The 22,544-nt window shown below is 36.2% G+C and overlaps 1 protein-coding gene across 1 annotated transcript in view; it reads left to right on the top strand.

The window, feature by feature from the left end:
• Myo3a (myosin IIIA) overlaps positions 1-22,544 on the top strand; it is a 240,776-nt gene that overhangs the window by 81,329 nt on the left and 136,903 nt on the right. Inside the window, exons 7-10 of the mRNA XM_047521156.1 lie at positions 5,860-5,936; positions 11,460-11,605; positions 14,210-14,275; positions 16,841-16,996. Coding sequence (XP_047377112.1) covers positions 5,860-5,936; positions 11,460-11,605; positions 14,210-14,275; positions 16,841-16,996 — 445 coding nt within the window. The remainder of the gene's footprint in view (positions 1-5,859; positions 5,937-11,459; positions 11,606-14,209; positions 14,276-16,840; positions 16,997-22,544) is intronic.

The raw sequence follows: 22,544 nt of genomic DNA, 5'->3' as shown, positions 1-22,544 counted from the left end.
TATCTTAACCTTAGCAACAAAATGACAATATTAAATGATGTCATAATTTTTTTATGTTGACCAAATTTATTACTTTATTACTTTATAAATTAAATTCTTATGCCTGTAGTGTTTTGTTTTTAATGGTTTTGCTGTGTGAATCGGGTTCCCTAAGGTTAGAAACCACGTGTTTGGTATTTCTGCTGTCTCCCTAAGACCCTGAGATACTTCTTGAGTGCAAGTATAAAGCCTGCCCTAGAAGTAGCACTTAAGCAGTAAGGAACAGGGTTGCCATATAGCCACCCAACAGCCCAGGAAGGTTTGTTAGACGGGCCTAAAATGGCAAGAAAATTCCTGAGCAAAGCAAAAGACTAAAGAATGATTAACATAAACCTCTGTAATGTCCCTGTGGCTTTGGCTTTTAACGGATTATTGCCCTCCCTTCTGGCCTGCTCGCTCTTCAGCCCTGATCTCTTTTTGGCTTCCTGTTCCTTTCCATATCCTTTCACTATCCCAACTTTGTGCCTGGAATTTTCCACCATTCAGCATCTTCTCTCTTGAGATGATTATGTAACTATTTACTTGGGTGACTTATTCCATTAGTTACTCTCTGGACAAAATGATTTTCCTAATCTTTTTTACTTCCTGAGGCAACTGAACTCATATTTGGATCCCTGTGGTGTTTTAAAGTAATTTATGTCAATCATTTTTAGTAGAGTTTTGCATTTTTCCATCTTCTTTGCTATTTTTCCTGTGGGAATTTATGCTAAGCAAAAATGCTGTTTGTCCTCAAGAAAGTGACTTTTCTCTCAGCTTAATTTTTAACCTGAAAATGAACAAGTCAGACCTTATGACCATCAAGTTGCTTTTTACTTTGAATCTATTTATGTTGGCAAAGTGATCTTGAGGTTTCATATGCATTATAGAGGAACTTAGAAAATATGGAATTTAGTAAATACCTTCCTCTGTCACTGTATTAGGGTTCTCTAGAGGAACAGAATCAACAGGAAGTATGCATATAGAAAGGGGATTTATTAGATTGGCTTACACAACCAGAAGCTGGACAGTTCACAATGTCTGAAGTTGAATAGCTGGAAGAACTGGCAGCTGCACAGTCCAAGCAGTGGACCAAGGCTTCTGGAAACTACCTGGAGAATCACTGGCAGAGTTCGCTTTGGAAGAGTAAAGAAGGGAGATTCTCATACCTTCAGACACAGCAATCAAGAAACAACAATCAAGAACTCATTCAAGAAGAGCTGAGCTTGCATCTGCATCTGCTTCCTGTTCTTCCAACTTTTATTCCATCCTATTGGGCCGTGTTGGACACATTCAAGGAGAGTCTCCACTTCAGTTCACTATCCACATGCCAATCATTCCTAGGCATGCCCTCATTGACACACCCAGCAGCCTCTTAATCATTGGCATCTCTCTTTTTTTTTTTTTTTTTTTTTTTTTTTTTTGCGGTACTGGGGATCGAACCCAGGACCTTGTGCTTGCAAGGCAAGCACTCTACCAACTGAGCTATCTCCCCATCCCTCATCGGCATCTCTTAATCCAATCAAGTTGACAATTCAAATTAACCATTACACGCACCCTTACAGAGTGGGGTGTGTGTGTCCCGCTTTTAATGTGATAATCATCTAATCTCAACAGTTCTTACTCTACCTAATGTCATTTCTCACTTAATTTGTTAAGTGATTATTCATTTTGTTTTTCTTATTCATATTCTGGGATCAATCTTTCCTTTTATCTTTCTATTTACTGCTACAGGAATCATGTTTTACACCAAATGATACGTGAAATGAAAAGGGTGCTGTCATCCATGCCCCCAGCACTTCTTAGGCCAGTGGTCCTTCAAGGGACATCAACACCAGCCTGAGTATAAAACATTACTGGAGTTCTGGAAGAAATAGTTACACTATCAGATTGTTATTTTAACTGAATCTTTAAAAATTATCATTAATACTTTTATGAATGTATATGTTAATATGTTAGTAAGCATATAGAGAAGAATCTGTCTCTACATCTGTGTTATGGGGCGCAACTTAAGAACAGACCGATCACCACTGAGAAGTCCAAATTTGAGAGTCTTTATTAAGCCGGCCAGCTGACTGTCTCACACAATGCCCCAAAAAAATGGTTATTGGGAGAACAGCCCCGACCACAGGGTTGCAGGGGTTCTTATACCAAAAATCACATCCATCATAAGTGTCTGTTGCTATGATTCAAAATTACAAACTAACATCATGATCATCAACAGAGGGGGAAGTGGGTCAAAATGACCCTTACCTAGGTACAAACTAAAGAATGGTTACTAACATCCACACAATTACCGTTTACATGGTACATTGGTTAAGAGCAATAGAAATCAAAAGAGAGCAATTTTTCATTACATAAGAACTGTCATTTTGTATTGCTAAACATGTCACGCTAAGTAACTGAGGATGGGGTGGGTGTTCCCATGGGAGAAGCTTATTTCCTACATAACATGGAGTCTCAGAACAAAATGGAGTCTGTTTAGTTATTTCCTTTATAGTCTGGCCTATAACATTCTCATGGAACCAGATCTGTCAGCCCATCACAATCTGCTTACAGTATACTTGCTTGAACTTTTCTTATTATTTGGGTTGCATGACTCAAGATCTTGGAGGACAAATGTTTTCCTTAGATTTTTTATTTAATTAATTAATTTATTTATTTTTGATACCTGGAATTGAACTCAGGGGTGCTTAACCTCTGAACTACATCCCCAATTTCTTTTTATTTTCTATTTTGAGTTAGCGTCTCGCCGAATTTCTTACGGCCTCACTAAGCTGCCGAGGCTGGCTTTGAACTTTTGATCCTCCTGCATCAGCCTCCTGAGCTGCTGGGTTTGCAGGTGTACACCACCATGCCTGGCCTTAGAAAAATTTTTTATCTCATAGTAATATAAATATACAAATTTACTACAATCTCATATAAACATAAAACCTAATGACTCATGGGCTTTATTAACTCATGACTGACTATTGCCCTTGTTAATTTACAATCTTAGTTATAAAATCTCTGGAGCTTTGTATTCAGGGTTGCTTGGTTTTAATGGCAGAAACTACCTCTGACCAACAGGGATACTGCAAAGGCACTGTTTGACTCACAAAATCAAGAGAGAAGCAGGTGATCCGGCTGCTAAGGCCAGAGCTGCAGCAGTGTGGGACCTCGGGAGTGGACAGACCCACCCTACATATCCCAAGGACTTGCTTTGGTCCACTCAGCTCTACTTACTTTCCCCTGAGTATCTCCTCTCAAGATTTACATTTCCAAGAAACAGCTGACAGTCTACCTTTAGTTACACGCCACACCCGAAAAATTGTTTATTGCATCCTTCCTTGCATATTTCCTGTGATGTATGGAGGAAGTTCCTTCCCAACCATCCATGTCTATAAATCCCAACACTAGGACACCTTTACTGGCTCTAAAATGCCAATTCTAGTGATGTAATCTTCATATCCAGAAAAAGAGAGAGAGAGAAAAAAAAAAAAAAACTATAGGTTGTGAGTTTTTTTTCCACTTAGCATCTTCAGGGGTCAAATATAATTGAAAAATTTTTTCAGAAATAACTGAAAACCCTTAGAATAAAGTTTAGAATGTTCAGAAGCAATTTTACATTAATTTTTTCTTTCCTGCTCTATGTCAATGAATTATTATACTTTGATACCCTCATAAAGTCCACATTTAATCATTTCGGCCTTTAGTTCATAGGGGGAATAAAGGTTGAGATTAAAATTTAATTTTTCTGAAATACAAAATGCCTGGATGGCATTTTGGAGAAGAGTGATAATAAGTGCTGATATTCTTTCTTCAGATACTGTTATAAAGTGTTTATGGGAGAAACTTCAAGAATTGATTGAGATAATCACTTTTTAAAAATTATTTTATTTGTTCTTTTTAGTTATGTATGACTGTAGAATGTATTTTGACATATCATTCATACATGGAATATAAGTTCCCATTCTTGCAGTTGTACATGATATGGAATTACATTGGTCATATATTCATATATGAACATAGGAAAGTTATGTCCAATTCATTCTACTGACTTTCCTATTCCCATCCCCTGCTTCCGTTTATTCCCATTTGTCTAATTCAGTGAACTTCTATTCTTCCCTCCATCGCCCTCCCTGCTTATGGTGAGTTAGCATCTGCACATCAGAGAGAACATTCAGCCTTTGGTTTGGGGGGATTGGCTTATTTCACTTAGCAAATGCCATAATTTCATTCTTCTTATAGACTCAGTATATTCCATTGTGTATATGTACCACGTTTTCTTTATCTTTCATCTGTTCAAGGGCACCTAACTTGGTTCTGTAACTTACCTATTGTGAATTGAACTTCTATAAATATTGATGGGGCCACATCATTGTAGTATGCTGATTTTAAGTCCTTTGGATATATGTCGAGAAATGGGATACCTGGGTCAAATGGTGATTCCATTCAAATTTGAAAAATGATACAGCAAAGGTGTTTCATCTTTAATGAAATTTTTAAAAATTCATTGTATTTTTGAAGCTTATCAATTAGGACAGGACTTATGCATGGAAGGCGAAGGTCATTAAGAGATACTTCTAATGTGGAACCAAAACACACCACCCACATGTCTGTTCAAGTATTCCACCATTGAAATACCCATTTGGCCAAAACTGGCCTTTAAATTTCATGGTGAAAGTCAAATGCCACCCTGGGGGAATCAAATATGACCCCATTCTAACTCTGGATTAGTATCTTTCTCTACTTGGCATGTCAGATAAGCAGCAAGAGCCTAAAACTAAGGGACACGTGTGAGGTACTTGGCAAAGCAAAGAAATCAGAAAGTGACCGTTCATGATTTGGTCCTATCCAATCAAATCCAGAGCAGGAGGAAAAGGAGAATGAAAATTGAGAGGAGAGACCTTTTTCCAAAGACTCTTGAAAATCAGTAGTGATTATGTCTGACTAGGTGGCCCTTCAGTTCGGAACCTTTCAAAAGTAAAAACAAAACACAAAAAACCCCACAGAAACAATTTTAGTGGAATAAGAAGTTCTGGTGTGCTACTGCATGGTAGATTGACTGTAGATAATGTACTGTATATTTCCAAAAGCTAGATGAAATTATTTGAATATTTTCACCATAAAGAAATCATAAACATTTGAAGAGATAGATATTAGATATGATTAATCTTATTTGAACATTGCACAATGTATAAATGTATTGAAGCATCACATGATACCTCGTAAATATGTATAATTTTTATGATTATATATATATCAGTTTAGAATAAATTTAAATTTAAAATGACTGATTTCTATTACTGATGTTGGTTTAAATATTAGATAGGTTTAATTCAAAACTTTCAGTGAGATCACATATAATTTGTCCAAGGTTGATAGATGGAAAATTATTTTATGCACACTTACAGCTTCACTACTATGTGTATAACATCATATAAAACATTTTTAAATTCCCCAGATTTGTTAGTGGAGAGACGAAGGGAGAAAAACACCATTTGAAAAAAAAAAAATTACATGCCAAAATATATAATTACAGTTCAAATAGTTTAGAAATGTAGAACATCAGAGGAAATAGAGATTAGTATGATCAGAAGCAGATTAGAAGCCAGCATGGGGGAATAAGACTTGTAATGGAACCTGGGGTAGGATTTAGATATGGAAATGGGAAATAAGGTAACTACTCTGTATTTTGGTTTTGCAGAAATTCTGATTTAGTCTCCTTTAAAGTGAGTTCAAGTCCAGTGGCAGCTTTGAGGGAACAAAATTTCAATATTCATGTGTAAGGAAATTTATAGCAATCAGAATCACTTTACAAGGTTAATTAATGCAAGAATTAATCTCTCATCTTTTTTCTAGGTGTGTCTGCACAGCTCACCAGCACCCGGCACCGTCGGAACACATCCGTGGGAACACCATTTTGGATGGCTCCTGAGGTCAGATAGAGTTTTGGGAAAGACAGTCTTTTTTTTTCTGTGTGTAATTTATCTCCAAAGTATTTTGGAATACACCAGAAGAAAGTGTCCTATGTGTTATTTTAACGTGGAATTTTTGCATGTATGAGGAGTTATGCTAGAGTTGCCCAGTTGTGAATGAATGCACAAACAAATGAGAAGCGGAATGAATGGGTTGACCGAATGAGGTAGTGAGAAACTACTTGCATTTTTAATTTTTCATTAATTTACTTCTTTGTATAGTGTATATTTGTTATAGATACTTATGTTTTGTGTTTAAATTGGAAATATTATGAGAACCCTTGACTTTGTTAGATTCAGGTCCATCAACCTATGTATCAAGTGTCCATGCTGGTCCCTGGCTTGGGGTCAGCTTTAGTAGATTCTTTTGGTCATTACATTAGGGAAATTGTAGATAAACTGCTAATATAGTTGAGGGGAAAAGTGTCTAGTCACATCCTCCCTCTGCAGCCACTATTTAGTACCTTCTGTCTTTTTCACTATGTGTATCAAAAAAGAACACTTAATTTTAAAAACTCTCTGCAACCATTGGGAAAAGCTCTGCTATTTATCTATGATTTTCTAGAGAGTGAAGGGAGGAGAAGCAATTCACATACTATATTAATATTGCAAAAGCTTCTCATTAAATTTGTTTGGCCATTGAATCCTGGCATAATCTTTCTATTTGAATACTAATTCAATTATTTCTTATAAAAAGTGAAAACGTAAGCTTGATATAAAGTTTGGAGAGAGAACTCATTATTTTAAGAAACTTTATGAATGTCCAATGGATTTAAAAACTTAACAGAGACTAAATCTGAACAGAGAAAGTAGTCATTAGCAAAAACAGACTTGAATGAGAATCTCAAATGAGAGTTTCCTTAGCGTTTTCTCTGGTATATCACTAGTGTTTTAAATACTTGTGGAAAATTGAAAACAATGAGAAGTCAATAAAAATGTCGTTTTCTACCAAGTGTTTCATCTTGTTAGCATATATTAATAATTAATATGAATAATGCAGCTTATGATAGTTATGATTAATACACTAGCTATATGTTTTATGATAATTTATAGTCACAAAGTCATTATCATATATTTAAGTTTGCCTTTTAATAACAGCAGTCCTTAATATGTAATGACTAAACAGTCATTTTGATGTTATTATTTATTATTAATAATCTTACGATAACTGCAAATAGGTCTTTCTTTCCTCTTCAACAAATTAATGGTTATTACAGAGAAGAAAAAAGGCACACGGATGTTCTTCCAAGCTGTCATATAGATATGTGCTTGGGATTTTGTGCATATTATATTCATCTCTCTGTGAGTACTTTTTAATCTTGAAGAATGTATTTTGAATAACCAGTTTCAAGAAGCCCTATATATACCACTTCTATCTTATTAATGAAAAAAGGTAATATTTATGTTATTAAATAATAAACATTTTGACCTTAAACGACATAGAAGTATTTTAGTGTTTTTAGGGCCTCAGAGGCAAGCTTGTTGAAATCAATTTTCAGTTGAAAAGTAAAATCCTTGATTTCTAATTTTTTAAAGATTAGATCTTTCCAGTTATTCAGTTGGGTTCATCCTGACAAACTCATACATGCATGGAAATCGATTTCAGCTCACGATCCCGGCTTTTCCCTCCGTCTGCCCTCCCCTCTCCCATTCTCTTTCCTCTACTTAACTTTCTCTTGTCTATTAATTGATATTTGATTGGTTCTTTATATTATCCTATCCTTCCCCCTCCCCTTTCCTTTATTTTACTCTAGCTTCCACATACGAGAGAAAACAATCAACCTTTGAGTTTCTGAGTTTGGCTTATTTCACTGAGCATGATATTCTCCATTTCCATTCATTTACTGGCAAAAATGCCATAACTTCATTCTTTTTTATGGCTGAGTAGAACTCCATTGTGTGTGTGTGTGTGTGTGTGTGTGTGTGTCACAATTTCTTAATCAATTCACCTGGGTTGAGTCCATAATGTAACTATTATGAATTGTGTTGCTATAAACATTGAGGTGGATGTATTGCTCTAGTAGTTTCAGGAATCCTCCAGGAAAATACCAAGGAGTGGGATAGCTGGGTCATATGATGTTTTCATCCCTAGTTTTTTTTTAGGAATCTCTACTGCTTTCCAGAGTTTTTGTACTAGTCTGCAGTCCCACTAATAATGTACAAGTGTTTCTTTTTTTGTGTGTGTGTGGTGCTGGGGATCGAACCCAGGGCTTTGTGCTTGTAAGGCAAGCACTCTACCAACTGAGCTATCTCCCCAGCCCACAAGTGTTTCTTTCCACAACCTCACCAGTTTTTTTTGTTTGTATTCTTGATCATTTGATTTGGCATTTTTTAAAAAGTCTGCTTCAAAGGTAGTATTTGGTTACATAAAACTATCCTTTCCAAACTGGAATATAGATGTGCCAGGACAAAGGACCAAGGGCAATGCCTATTATGGTAGGTGACCATACAACATTTTGTATGAATTGGGATACTTTGGAGAGTTCAAGGGGTGGTATTGGTAAGGATTCCAGAACAACAAGCACAAACCAGGGTGTCCCAGGCAAACTAGGACATGAGTCCACCTGAACCTATGAGGACTTGTTCCTAGACCACATTTCTAAAGCCACAGAAGAATGCATTATCCTGAAGGAACAGCTTCACTAGCAAAAAAATTGGTATCATCAAAAACATTTTTATGCTAAGGCAAAGAAAGAAGAATGGAAATAGCATGTGAGTGTATTTTAAAATTTGTAATGGCTTTAAAGAACCATAATGCTCGGACTAGACAATTCACCCACTTCCCACATACAATGCTACAGTTTTAGTGTATGTTAACAGGTTTGGCAGTCATCACCACCATGTAAGTGTAGAACATTTTGTTCCCCCTGTATTGTTAATTTCTCTTCTCCTCTCAAACTTCCCTCACCTTAGACAAACATTAATCTACTTTTGGCTACATGGATTTGCCTATTAAAAGCATTTCATTTAAATGAATCATACAATATGTAGCCCTTTGCCTGGCTTCTTTCATTTGGTTTAATATTTTTAAGGTCCATCCATATTATAGCATTTATTAGTATTCCTTTTTATGACTGAATAATATTCCACGATATGTACATACCATTATGAGTATCTATTCATCAATTGAGGAACATTTGAGTTGTTTCCACATTTGGATTCTTGGGAATAATACAGCTACGAATATTTGCCACATGAATTTTTGGGGGACGGGTACCAAGGATTGAACTCAGGGGTACTCAATTACTGAGTCACATCCCCAGCCCTATTTTGTATTTTATTTAGAGACAGGGTCTCACTGATTTGCTTAGTGCCTCACTGTTGCTGAGGCTGACTGAACTCTTGATCCTCCTGCCTCAGCATACCGAGCAGCTGGGATTACAGGCGTGTGCCACCATGCCCAGCTGCCACATGACTTTTTAATGTAAAATTTGGAACTGTTTGTTACCCTTTCTCCTGGTGCTTCAGGCCATCCTCTCTGAGTTTTAGCAGTTCACTTTTGTGCAATAATAAAAATACTTTGGTAGGAAAGATTGAGAAGCCTTATATAAGATGATGTCCCTATTATACTGACTAAGTTGGGAACAATATTGACTCTCTCTCTCTCTTTGTGTGTGTGTGTGTGTGTATATATATATATATATATGTATATATATGTATACATATGTGTATATATATATACACACACATATATATACTATATATAAAATATATTTCATATAGTATATATTTATATATTTTAATTATACATTTTATGTATTTATATGACATTTAATTGCATAAATACATATTTACAAGTAACATATTTTTGTTACATGTAATATATATTTTACAAATAAATTGTGCCTGTATTTATTATTGGCCTTCAGGTGCCCAGGAGTGGCTCAGTTTGTAGCCTTCTCGTTTATTTGCCCATGAACGTGCCACCCAACCCAGAGCCTGAACATGACTGAACTCTGTCCGTCTCTTCCTCTCCCCCATCTTTTGCCTCCTCTCAAGAACTGCTTGCTGTTTTACACTTTGTACTCACCGTTATCTTCCTTTTATTTTCAGATCATGCTAATATGTTCATATTTAGATGGTTTCTGGCCATTGCTAGTAGTGTCGGTTGTGAAGAAAAGCTTATTCATGAGGGAGTCGCCCTTCCTGAGTGAAGTGTGCACGGGGTACCAACTCGAACCCAGCCTGCCGGCACAGGAGGTTGTTAAATGTGTCGCACGTGATGTTCGGTGGAGCCAGAAAGATGGGGGATGCTCCAGACCGGGCCTTTGATTTCTTTCACTTTACATATCAGTTTAGAGTACTGTAGTTAAATGATGTAATTCTTTCTTATTTTTTATTTTTTTGGTGGTGCTGGGGATTGAACCCAGGGCCTTTTTCATGCTAGGCAAGCACTCTTCCAACTGAGCTATATCCCCAGCCCCTTTAAATGATATAATTCTTATCTGCCATTATCCAAAACCATTTTTTATTTTTCTGGTGGATTGGCATCTACAAAAATGTAAAAAAACATTTAAGTGTAAAAAAATGTTTTTTAGAAATGTAAAGGTGATTTCCTTTTTGTGGTCACTAATGTTAACAAATGTCATTTATAGACCATCTGTATTTGTAGTTACACATTTAGAAATGAACTGTGACGTAGTTAATGAATGATTTTTCTATACAACAATACTTATAATATTGAAAAAAAAATCCCATTTTTCTTGTCTCTCAATTGTATCCTTTGGTGAGTGGCATGTTTTTAAGCCTGGTTGCAGTTCAACAATTTAATGTTAGCCCAGATAAGCTGCTGGTAAATCTTTATTGATGTTTATATTTATTCAGTACACTTTTTTATATTAATGGATTAAACCTTTCTGCATTCCTCCAAACTTATTCCTCCCTTGGATACTGTTGCCTTCTACTTGCCAGTAAGGATCAGGGTCATCCAGCTAGACGGTCCTCAAGTTTATTTTCTTTACTTCTTTCACTTTTAATTCTTCAAAGATGTGTACTTTATCTCTGCCCAGGTGAATGTCTTCATTCTGTCATCAAATGTATATTGAGTGGCAGTCACTGCACAATCTTTAGCTCTGTAGTTGATCCTTTAACATTGCTTTTGGGACACTGTTTCTTTCCACTCTTGTTTTATATTTTCAACAATATTCCTTTTAATAGGCTTCATCTCTTAGATTTGCAAACCTGCTAAGGTATTCCCTGTTCTCAGAATAAAGATACAATTACATAATAAGTTGAGGCTTATTCTTCTATGAAATTACTTCTTTTTTTTTTTTTTTTTTTTTTTGCGGTGCTGGGGATTGAACCCAGGACCTTAAGCTTGCAAGGTAAGCACTCTACCAACTGAGCTATATCCTCAGTCCTGAAATTACTTCTTTACTTGTAGCTATCAGTCTTCATCACTTTAAGCACTTAAACTTTGTTCTAAGTATTTGGGTGCATGCTTGGTAAAGTCACACACTTCACTTCCCTGTTGTTTTCTCCTAGGTGATTGCATGTGAACAGCAATTAGATACCACTTACGATGCCAGATGTGACACTTGGTCCTTGGGTATAACTGCCATTGAGCTGGGTGATGGCGATCCTCCGCTAGCCGAGCTGCATCCCATGAGAGCACTCTTCAAAATACCAAGGTCAGACAGTTAGCATTAGGTCCAATATCTGCAGCCTGTTAATCTTCCTCCAGTCACTGGCTTCTCATGCTCATCATGGAAATATTCAGACCTCTTCAGCAAATTGGGAGCAGAGTGACCTGGAATATTATTCTGCTTCTACCAAGACTATCTTTGTTCAATAGTTGCATTTCCCTGATTGAAGTAAAATAGTCTCTCTTGATAATCAGTGTGTCTTTCTTTTGCTAGGATTTGAACTCAGAAAACAACACTGCCACTCCTTATCTTTTCCCCCATGAGTCAGTTAGACACCCTGGTGCTGGTCAGTGCAACAATAATTTGCTTCCCCTACCAATCTAGAAATGTTTGTTATTACTTGCTAAGACTTCTCTTTGTTTAGAACTTTAAGATAAGATTGTGAAGAAGTGATAAATAAAATTTATTGATAAAATCATAAGGATTTAAAATATGTCAATATAAAATAATATAGAAGAATACCCTCTTTAGAGCCATGAAAGTACTTTACTGTGTAGACTCCTCTCCTCCAGAGTGTAGAACAAATCTACTGCTTATCCTCTTACTCATCTTTAAACACTGCTTTATATGTCTGTTGGTTAGTTCTAGGTATTTCAGAAAATGACTGTGAAAAGATTGCTTATCTTAATTACAAATGTGTCATTTTTAAAGATGTTAAGCATTTTGCCTGACACCATAATTCTAATAGAATGCATAAATATAGCCTGTGGTGAAGGGACCAGGGCAGAGTGGTATGATAATATGTTACAGTCTGTTATTACACTATTATTAAACAAATGTGTGATCTCCACACCTGAAGACACAGAATCATATGTACAAAGTCCTAGGGAGGAGGGTTTAGTCCTAAAAGAATAAATCTGATGTGTTGTGTTCACTCCCAAAAGAATCCATTTTAAATTTGACATGCAATTAAATTCTTATAACACCAAAGCATTTAAATTTGTTTTTTATTGCCCTTGAATTTCCTGTCTATAGGTTCTGAATTATAATACTTTAGGTGGAGGTCAACCTGTGCATAATAATCTCAATATTATGTTATTTCAGTTCTCATTGTTGGTAAAAATACATTACTTATTTGGGAAGTGGGGAAATAAGATTACAGAAAAGAGAGGAAAACCTTCTGCATATCAGCTTCAAGACATTTTATTAAATTTAAGGAAAACAGGGATCCGTATTACGTACCTTATTGTCATCCTTTATGTAAAATGAATCTATATTTTTCCTGAGCCATTTGGATTGTGGTTGAAACCACCGTATTTAACCTAGTGTTATTACTCCTGGTGATAATGCCGCCTTGGAGGAAGGGTGGTAACTGTTGATATAGATGTACAGTTATACAGTTGTTGGTATAGTTGGTATAGTTGTTGGTTGCTCAGTAATATGCAGTTTGCCAGGTGGTTATGGAAACTGCATCATGTTAGTTATTTCTCATCGTTTCTACTACCAGTATCCCAAAAGGAAAGTCTGAGAATATTGACTGTAGACACATATAAAAAGAGGGATCCCAAAAGTTTCCCAGTTCTGAGTGTTTCAGACTCATCGTGACTTTATTATTCTCAAAGCAAGCCAACAAATCTCATAAAAGGAAATGTTTGAGGGACAAGAAACAAAACAAGATTGCTGGTGAAAAGAACTACTTCTTCTAATGTGCAAATCAGCAATCTCCCAGTCATCCTAAGGGTTGGGAAATGAACCCGGGTGTGATCTGGGGCAGACGAGTAGCCGCACTTTTCTTTAATGAGCCTGTACAGACTGTACATTAATTTCATTACAAGCTATTTAAGGAGTAATGCTGAACAAAGACAGAGTATTTCCATTCCGCTAATGAAAACAAAGAACTGTTGGAATTAACATAAAGCAGTACTTTAGTCATTCAGCCATCATGGTTGATCAATGTTGCTTGATTACAGAGTCAGATCAGCCTCGTTTTTGAGTGAGTTCCTTTGTACTCATGGATGTGCCAAAAAAGAAAGGATTTGTTCAGCTTGAAAAAAACAAAAAGAATTAATAACAAAATCTTTTAAGTGACATTCAGAGCTTTATAACTAATAATATTTTTCAGTTCCTTGCTTTTGTTACGCTTGGTAACACTTGTTTCCTCAAATGTATGCAGTAACAAAAGAACAACTCCCATTCTGCTGTGTCCCTCTGTGCAGCACTGTCCTCCCTAGTTCAGAAGGTTCTCCTTTCAGGTCACCTCTGTGCACCCCCCGAGACGTCTGCAGGACTCGTGGGGGAGGGGAGATTTCACTGCAGAATTCATTGCTTCTATTCTGCTAAGTATTGATGTTTTTACCCTAAGGGACTGTCAGGTAAAAGCAAGAAAATTCTTTAAAAGAAAAAAATTAGCAGTTAGAAAAATTAGGTCATATATTAAATGCTTTCAGAGGGAAAAAAAAAAAGGAACCTGTCATTTTATGTCAAGAATGATTAAAACTAATTATCTGTCTTTGAATTGGAAAGCGATGGCATTCTGGGGTTAGATGGGCAGTGTGTGAGTGCCATAATACATTGGTCTGTGTGACTGTGTTCTCCTGTTGCACTGACTGGCCAGTGGACACAATCCGACTTTGATTCTTGTTTTTCTAGGAATCCACCCCCAAAACTAAGGCAGCCTGAGTTGTGGTCAGCAGAATTCAATGACTTCATAAGCAAGTGAGTAACTATACAGTTGTTGTTTTTTTGTTTTTTTTTTTTTTTTTAAAGAAAAGATAGCATCCAACCTTTGAACTGTGCCTTTTTGCCAACATCACCCGGCTTCTTAATCTCCTCTTGTTGCTCTTTATCTGCTAAATAGCTCCAGAGGTTTCCATTATTTTCTTCAAATGAAGCATCTGTAGTGTCTTCTGAATGTTCAGTAAATTCATTGTTGCTCAAATAATGCTGTCAGGGTCAAGTCTATTGACTCTCTACCTGTGCTTCTGTGGACACCTGATCATCCATGGACTTGGTTCTCTGTTCACCTGCCTTTTGCAGGTATGACCTCAGCATCTCCTACCTGCTGAACCACATCCATTTGGCCAGTCATTTAACACTTTATTTACATTCCTAACTAGTTCTCACTACAGTCAGAGATTTTCAGTGTAATCAGTGAATCAAAAAATTATATTTATAAAAAGCTTATGTGTATGAAAATCAGGGAACATTTTTAACTTGATGAATAGCTCAAGTGCATCACCTCCATGCAATTGTCTAGGAACTAGGAGTCAGTCATTTATAATAATCTGTTCCATAACCTTTTTCACAATTTTTATTATGTCTTCACCTTAAACACATAAGGTAAAGGATGACCCCAGTTCTAAATGGGTCATTAAGATTTGGTGTGCCAAACTCTTCTCAGACAATGTAGAAAGGACAAAGAAGGCAGAGGAACCAGCCATTTTTTACATACTGCTATTACTGATTTTCCTACCAAGAATATCTGCTTATTCTTCTAAAGGCAAGAGACTTAGATTCGAGAGTTTATAGGAACCCAGGATGGATTGATAATCTTTTTACTTTCAAGTTTTCACTGATCAGATATTACTAAGCATGTGTTAAGCACTACATTATATTTAATGAACTTCAGTAGCATTTCTTGATTCTCTTAGGAGAATCACTGTTAGCTTTAAAGGGCTCCCCATGATTCTCAACGTCTGCCCTCACGTCTTCAAGATCCTTCCACACAGATCCTCGTGAAACTTAGGTTCTTTGGCATGTTTCTCACTGTGTCCCATCTGAGAAACATGCCTGGTTGCCTCCAGGGAGTTAGAATTCTATCCTGCATAGTGTTGTATTTTGTTCCTCTTCCACTAGTAACATTGCCAGTTTTATGCAGCTTATCTGTTTTTGATGACTTTCTTGCTAACTAGACAGTAAAGCGACTCTAAAGCACTGAATATGTTTTCCTTTGCCACTGTCACTCTAACGTCACTGTGTCCAGTACCTGGTTACACATTGGTTATTGATAAAGTTTTACTCGAATAAAACACCTTCATGTGACTCTTCAAAGTACTTTGATACGTATGCTACAAATGTTAGAAATTGCTGTGCATTTTCTGTTCAAATAAAACCAAGAGGACTTGTTCTTGTTTCTAGACATCATCATCCTTATTTCTTAGCATGTTTATCTTTTTGGTTAATCCTGATGAAATAAATTGCCAAATTATCATCCCAGGAGGATCAGCAATACTGAATGCCACTTAAGCCAAGGACCGGTCAGCAGTGACTTCTGCTGCTTCTCCTTCTCCTCCTTTTTCTTCTTCTTTTCCTATTTTTATTAGTATCCAGTTTTATCATAACTATAGAACCTCTGTGTCTCAGACTCAGAATGGTCTTGGAAAGTTATAAGAACTCAAACACATATCCAGAGCTCAAATCCGTCTTGAACATGTGCCTGGAATGGTCATTTGATCAGTACTCAAATATCCCTGATAAAAATAATCACGATTTCTAATGCAGCACATTGCATCCTGACAAACCTCACTTAACAAGTTTTTCTTTACACTGACTTGAAAACTGTTCCTCATTTGATCCCACCAATCAATTCTAGATTTTTTCCCCCCTCATAACCACTGAGAGCTACCAAATGCCTCTCCCAAATATTTGAAGACAGATGTCATGGCTGATGAGACATCCCGAGTCTGTTCAGGTGCTCCTCCCTCCCGTGGTGTCCTTGTAGATGTTCTCACTGGCCTTCTCCTTGCTCATGGGCGTGCTCTGGTGGAATCTATCAACAGGTGTGATATGCACTGCTACACTACTGCATGACCTCAGAAAACACCTGCTGACCTGGAGGGTAAACATCCTCAGCAGATTAGTCTTCTCAAATGGGTTAGCAGTTTTATCGCTTATGAAAGGAATAAAAGAAACCAATGGAGAAGTTTGTGTTCGTTTTAGATAAGCCTTAAGACTGTAATGACTTCGTTGTCATTTTTCTTTAGCTACTGACTTGGAAAGGAGACTTTACAGTAGAGACAGAGTTTAATTATCACTATGCATCACTGCCTGCAGGGAGACTAAGGAAGTGGTATGGAGTGGAAAGTTGGTATCATTCCAACATCGTAACTCCCAGATATGTGCACATTCACGTTCATTCATCATTCTGAAGTTTAATATTTTTTGAGATGTGCTTGGACTGAGCATTTGCGAGAAGTATCACTTTCTTGGTAGAGTAGTTTTTTAGAAATATAAGTAATATTTTCAAAACTCTACCTTATCGTGTTCTTTTTGCCAGTGCAGGTGCTTGACTAAAGATTATGAAAAGCGTCCAACAGTATCCGATCTTTTACAGCATCAATTCATTACTCAAATTGAAGGCAAAGATGTGATGTTACAAAAACAGCTAATGGAATTTATTGACCTTCATCACTGCATGGGAGGCACAGAAAAAGCCAGGTAATCAAATGATATCTGGAGTCCCAAAGTTCAGATCATCTGAACACCCCAGACAGTTTTATAAGCCAATAGTGGCTAAGGTGGAAAAAGAACTCATTGAAGTTCTCTGGTTGTGATTTGAAGGTAATGGATTACTTACATGGAAAGCAAATGTCACATGTTGAATTGCATCCTGATATTGGTAAAGTTGCTGGCAACATTTTGTTTGTTTGTTTTTTTGGTACTGGGGATTGAACCCACAGGTGCTTAACCACTGAGCCACATCCCCAGCCTTTTTATATTTTTATTTAGAGACGGTCTCACTGAGTTGCTTAGGGCCTCTCTAAGTTTCTGAGGCTGGCTTTGAACTCACGATCCTCTTACTTTAGCCTCCCAAGCTGCTGGGATTACAGGCATGACCACCATGAACAGCTGGCAGCATATTTTAATGACTTCATGATGATTAGTATTGGTATATATTTCTTTTGTTTGCTGGTCTTTTACAAAGTATAATATCTTAGATTTGAGCTTTAAAAAAAGAAAATTTACTGAATCCTGAAAGGCTTTTTAATATTATTATTTGTTGGTATAATTTCCTTTGGTTAAATTATATTTAAAATAATTTTATTATCTTTCTTCATACTTCTTATTTAAATTTTAACAATATATTTGTTTTAGAGAATTTAGAAGATATGTCCAACCACACAACATAAAAAATTACTCAAGTACAAAATTCTATAAACTTTTAGTATCTTTTATGGATGAATATATATTTTTAAGGCAAAATTAGAATAATGTTTACTTGTGCTCTGGAGCCTGTCTTTGTTCAATGAAGGGTGAATATTCATGTCATTAAATATCCTCCTACCACAAAATTTTTAATGGCTGCACAGCATTCCTTGCCTGATTATTCAATGATTGCCTTAAATTATCCTCTCTTATGAGATATATAAGTTGTTACTAATTGTTTTTACCTTTACAAGTAACACTGTAATGAACAGAGATGTAAAGGAATCTCTTTTTGTTTATTTAAGATAAATTCCTATGGAAGGTATTGTTAATTACTGAGAATCCCATTGGTTTATGTCAGAAGCATATCATATTCAGGGAGATGGGAGAAGTGGATAGAAAACTGGACATAACTTATTTTAATTCCTGTTGTGAGTGTACATATGTAATTACTATTGTTTAATGCCTACTATGTGCTAGATATTATTGTAGAACTTGTTTCATACTCTCTCATATGATTTTACAACAGACCTGAGGAAAATAATTTATAATATCCCATTTCACAGCTGAAAAGAAACGAAGTTTGTTGAAGTTATTTATCTCCTTGTAGGCTGCATGGGTAATGAATGATTTGATACCAAAGCCCAAGCTTTATCCATGAGCGAAAGGTCTAACTGTTGTGGATAGCCCCAGGGGATAATGGTCCTTGCCTCCATGAGTTTATGGTCTGGTGCAGAGATAGAAGGAATGTGCCTTCGACAAGCAAACATTAAGGTTATGACTGGAATTGAGTGACTAAAAGAAAGAGGCAGGCAATAGTGAAGAGGTCACTCATCCGGGCCTGTCTTATACCTTTGTGTGAATGGAATTCCATAGTCTTCCACAACCCCATCCTTCTCAAAATAAGCAACAAGCAAACAAATTGAGGTGTACCAACTTTGTGTAGGATGTTCAATGTCAAGAACTATGAAGCATCTAAGATTTTACTCTATTTGCAAGCTTAAAGGTTGGCTGCTAGCTTCTTGAATGCTAATAGAAAACTGTAGCGTTTGAGATCTGACAGAGGACTTGATTACTCACAGCAAAGCTGGGAGCATGAGTTTTCTGTTCACATTGGTTTCCCTGCCCCTTAAGTCCAAGGGACAATGCAGAACTCCCTAGGCGGATACTATATATGGCATCCTGCCTAATTTTTGCCATGAAAGAAACATTATCTTTACCATCCTGGAGAGCAAAGAAAACATTAAACGAAACAAACAAACACCTTCCATCTGTCCTGGAGAGAGACAATGTGTTTTTAATTTCCAAGTTCTTTGCTATTCAAACATCATTGAAAATGAAATCTTGACAAAAGCTAATACAAGATGTGCATTGATGTGAAAGATCCAGGGAGAACTTTCTCCAGCATTCAAGTATAAAAATGGCTAAATTAACTGTATGATATTCGGGTTTTAAACCTCGTGTTCTAGGTTCCAGTTATCAACACTTGAAAAACTACTCTGTATTGGACATTATGTTTAGGCTCGGTACTTCTGATTCTGAATCACACGTGTTCTTATTTATAATGTTAAGAACAGAACATGCTTACAATATGAGAACTCATGTCTTATTCAATTATGGAAAATTTTCAGCCATTATTCTTTTAAATATTGATCACCTCTCATTCTTATTATTTTTTTCTCTGAGAAATGAATGGTAGAATTTACAAATTTACCTTACGACATGTCTTGAAATTTTATTTAATGTTTGTCGTCCATTTATCAAATTCTCTTACAGTTTTGGATGTGTTATTTGGAATTGTTTTCCAGTTCACTAATTCTCTCTTAGAATTAGGCCTAGTCTAGAAATCATCCTATATATTAATTTTGCATGCTGATGTCCATATCAACACTTAGATTTTTCATTTCTAGAATTTCTCAGTTTTATTTTTTTAATCATGAATGCTTTATTCATATCTGACCTTTTATATCTGGCCATTCGTATCTGGCTATTCATATGTGGCTATTTTTTTTTTCTTTTTCTGTGTGTGAATAAATATACTTTTTCTTTTTCTCTTTGATTTTAAACATACTTTTGAACAGTCACTTTCAGATTTGCATTTCAGTGATGTGAGTTGTTCTTTATTGAATTCATTTGTTTACTTACTATTTCACTTTCTTTTGTGCTTTTGAATTTGACTTCACTCCCACATCTTGAGTGGGAGGTTTTGCTTTTTTTTTTTTTTTTTTTCCTTTCTGAATTTTCTTTACTTTTTGGAGTTTTAGCTTGTGCCACGATATGACTTCAAGATTTCCTCATCCAGAACCTTTCTGTCCCTCATGAGTGGAAGGACATATAGTCACTGGGCTTTCTAGTTTCTAATAAGAGGCAGTCCTACCTTCCAACCATTTGAGAATTTCTCCCCATATTGTATGGTATTTTGATCTGCTGAAGCAGTGAACAAATACCCACTATATAGAATATTTAAAGGCTCCTGAAATTCTTTCTTTTATGTATGTTGAACATCTACCTAAAACATTTAAGCCATATGATTTGTATTTCCTTGTAAAGGAAAAACTTAGCATCTATTTGAATAAGAAATTCCAAATTAAATTTGCTTTTTGATGGTGGAATGAGACAGACATCATTACCCCATATATATGTATGATTACATGAATGGTATGAAGCTACATTGTGCACAACCATAGAAATGAAAAGTTGTACCCCATTTGTGTACAATGAATCAAAATGCAGCCTATGAAAATAAAAAATAATAAAAAATAATAATCTGAAAATTAAATAAATTTGCTTTTTGTCAAAATTATGTTATTTTAATCTTTTTCATATTTATATAGAAAGCAAAAATGTCTTTAATAGTTTACTTGAAAACCTCCATATGCTAGTAATGATTAATGTTGATGTATACAAATTGTTATGCTTTGCATATAATTTCACTGAAGCAATAAGGAATATTTATAAGATTAATTACTCAAACATAGTTGTCTCTTAGACAAAATATATTATTTGTGGCACTGTTGTAATCATCCCTTTTGGCCCATATATATATATATATATGGTTTTCAAGGCAGAATGTAAGGCAATTTTGAGACATATCTTAAAGGATTAACAAGTGAAAGAGGAATTGAAAAATTGTTTAACCATTCGGTGTTAAAAGTGCCTGGTTCAAGTTGTCAGTTGTTTATTAGATGTGGGACTTTATGCAATGTAAATTCACTCAAGTAGGATTTTGATTTTACAAAAGAGAACAATGAAAGGAGAAAAATCAATTGAAAATAATAAAAGGATTCTTTTGGTGCAATACAGTGCATGACTCCATTTTACTTTCCATTTGCTAGGCAAGCTAATTTTTCTTTAATGACTTCGACTATGTCATGGTGAGAATATTCACCCTTTGGAACATTTACCCCTTTCCCTCAGCACATGAGACTTTTAAAGTGCTCTCCCGGCTGCTCTTGGAACATCCGTCTTTTCAATTCCCATCTCCACATGAATGTTTCAAAGAAACTTCAAGTTCAGCATCTCCAAAATTGAACTTACGATTACTCCACCCCAAATTAATTCATTCCCTTCCTTAATAATGACACCACCATTCATCCCATTTTGCCAACTAGAAATCTAGGGATTATCTTGACATACTACTCTCTTATACTTTGTATTTTTAGTTCAAAGCAAGATTGACTTTCTTAGGTCTCCATTCAGTGTCATGCCAATTGTAATATAATCTTCGCCACCATAGAACTCATGATTTGAGGTGACACCCATATTGTCTCAGTATTTATTGAGACCCTTGTGTAAAGCTCCTGATAAAGGTTTGAACACAGAGGTCTGACAGCAAAAGCCTTTATAGAGTCTGTGCTTGCAGGCTTACTTCTTAGTATCTGAGTTAAGACCAGCATGTAAATGACCATTATACAAAGTAGTGAGTTTTAATCCCATAAAAGGGATGCAAACAATGTGAGAATTTTTCTGCTAGAATATTTCTGCTAGCCGTGACAGAAGAGCTTTGAATCAGCACTGCAAGGATAAACTGGAACTAATCGCATGAAAATAGAATTACCGTGAACTGAACATTATTGGTGGAAAGAACTGCCTGAGCAGAATGATGATAGCAAGGAGAGATGCTCACAGAAAGACAAGCATCCCATTAGAGTTGCAAGGGGAAAGCTCAGAAATAGGATCAGAGAGCCACACAGAGGCCAGACCTTGGAGACAGTTGGAAGTCAGAGAGGTTTGCCCTGTGTTCTTCACCGCCATAGGAAGTACTGTACTCCAGCTCCTAAGCCACCTGGGTCCTAATGGACACTGGCCTTTCATGGGTTCTAAAGGTAAATTACAGCTACACCAAGACAGACTATAGCAATTTTTTTTTGGATGTGTTTTTCTTATTCCCAAGAATAAGAAACTGTTTCACTGTTTCTTCCTAATTTGAAACTCTTGTAATGTTTGGAGGTAGAGGAAGTTGGTCCCTACTATGTTTAATTATCCTCTCTCTCTAAATGTCTCTGGATGGGACTTGTCCTCCTGCCATCTCTCATTAGTCATCATTGATTGATTACACACACTCAAAACCCAGTGTCTGCATGGAGCCACCAATCGGGGTGGCAACTCCAGTCCTTTACAGCAACCCAGTCAAGCCCGGGACCCAGGCAGGAGTATTTCTCCTCTCCCAGCTCAGTGTGTATCAGGCATCTGAAATTAGAAGCCAGGAACAGGAAAGCACAGTTTTGGAAACAAGATAACCTAGAGTTTGCCTTTATTCAGATGGGAATCTCTTGTGAATTTAGAAAATGCAAAATGATAGCTCCATCTCTAAACAGTGTGACTACTCGCTATGACCAGA

This window comes from Sciurus carolinensis, chromosome 12 (assembly GCF_902686445.1).
Source record: "Sciurus carolinensis chromosome 12, mSciCar1.2, whole genome shotgun sequence".
Classification (NCBI taxonomy): Eukaryota; Metazoa; Chordata; class Mammalia; order Rodentia; family Sciuridae; genus Sciurus; species Sciurus carolinensis.
Note: the sequence above shows the minus strand (reverse complement) of the source record. Positions and strands in the feature narration are given on the sequence as shown.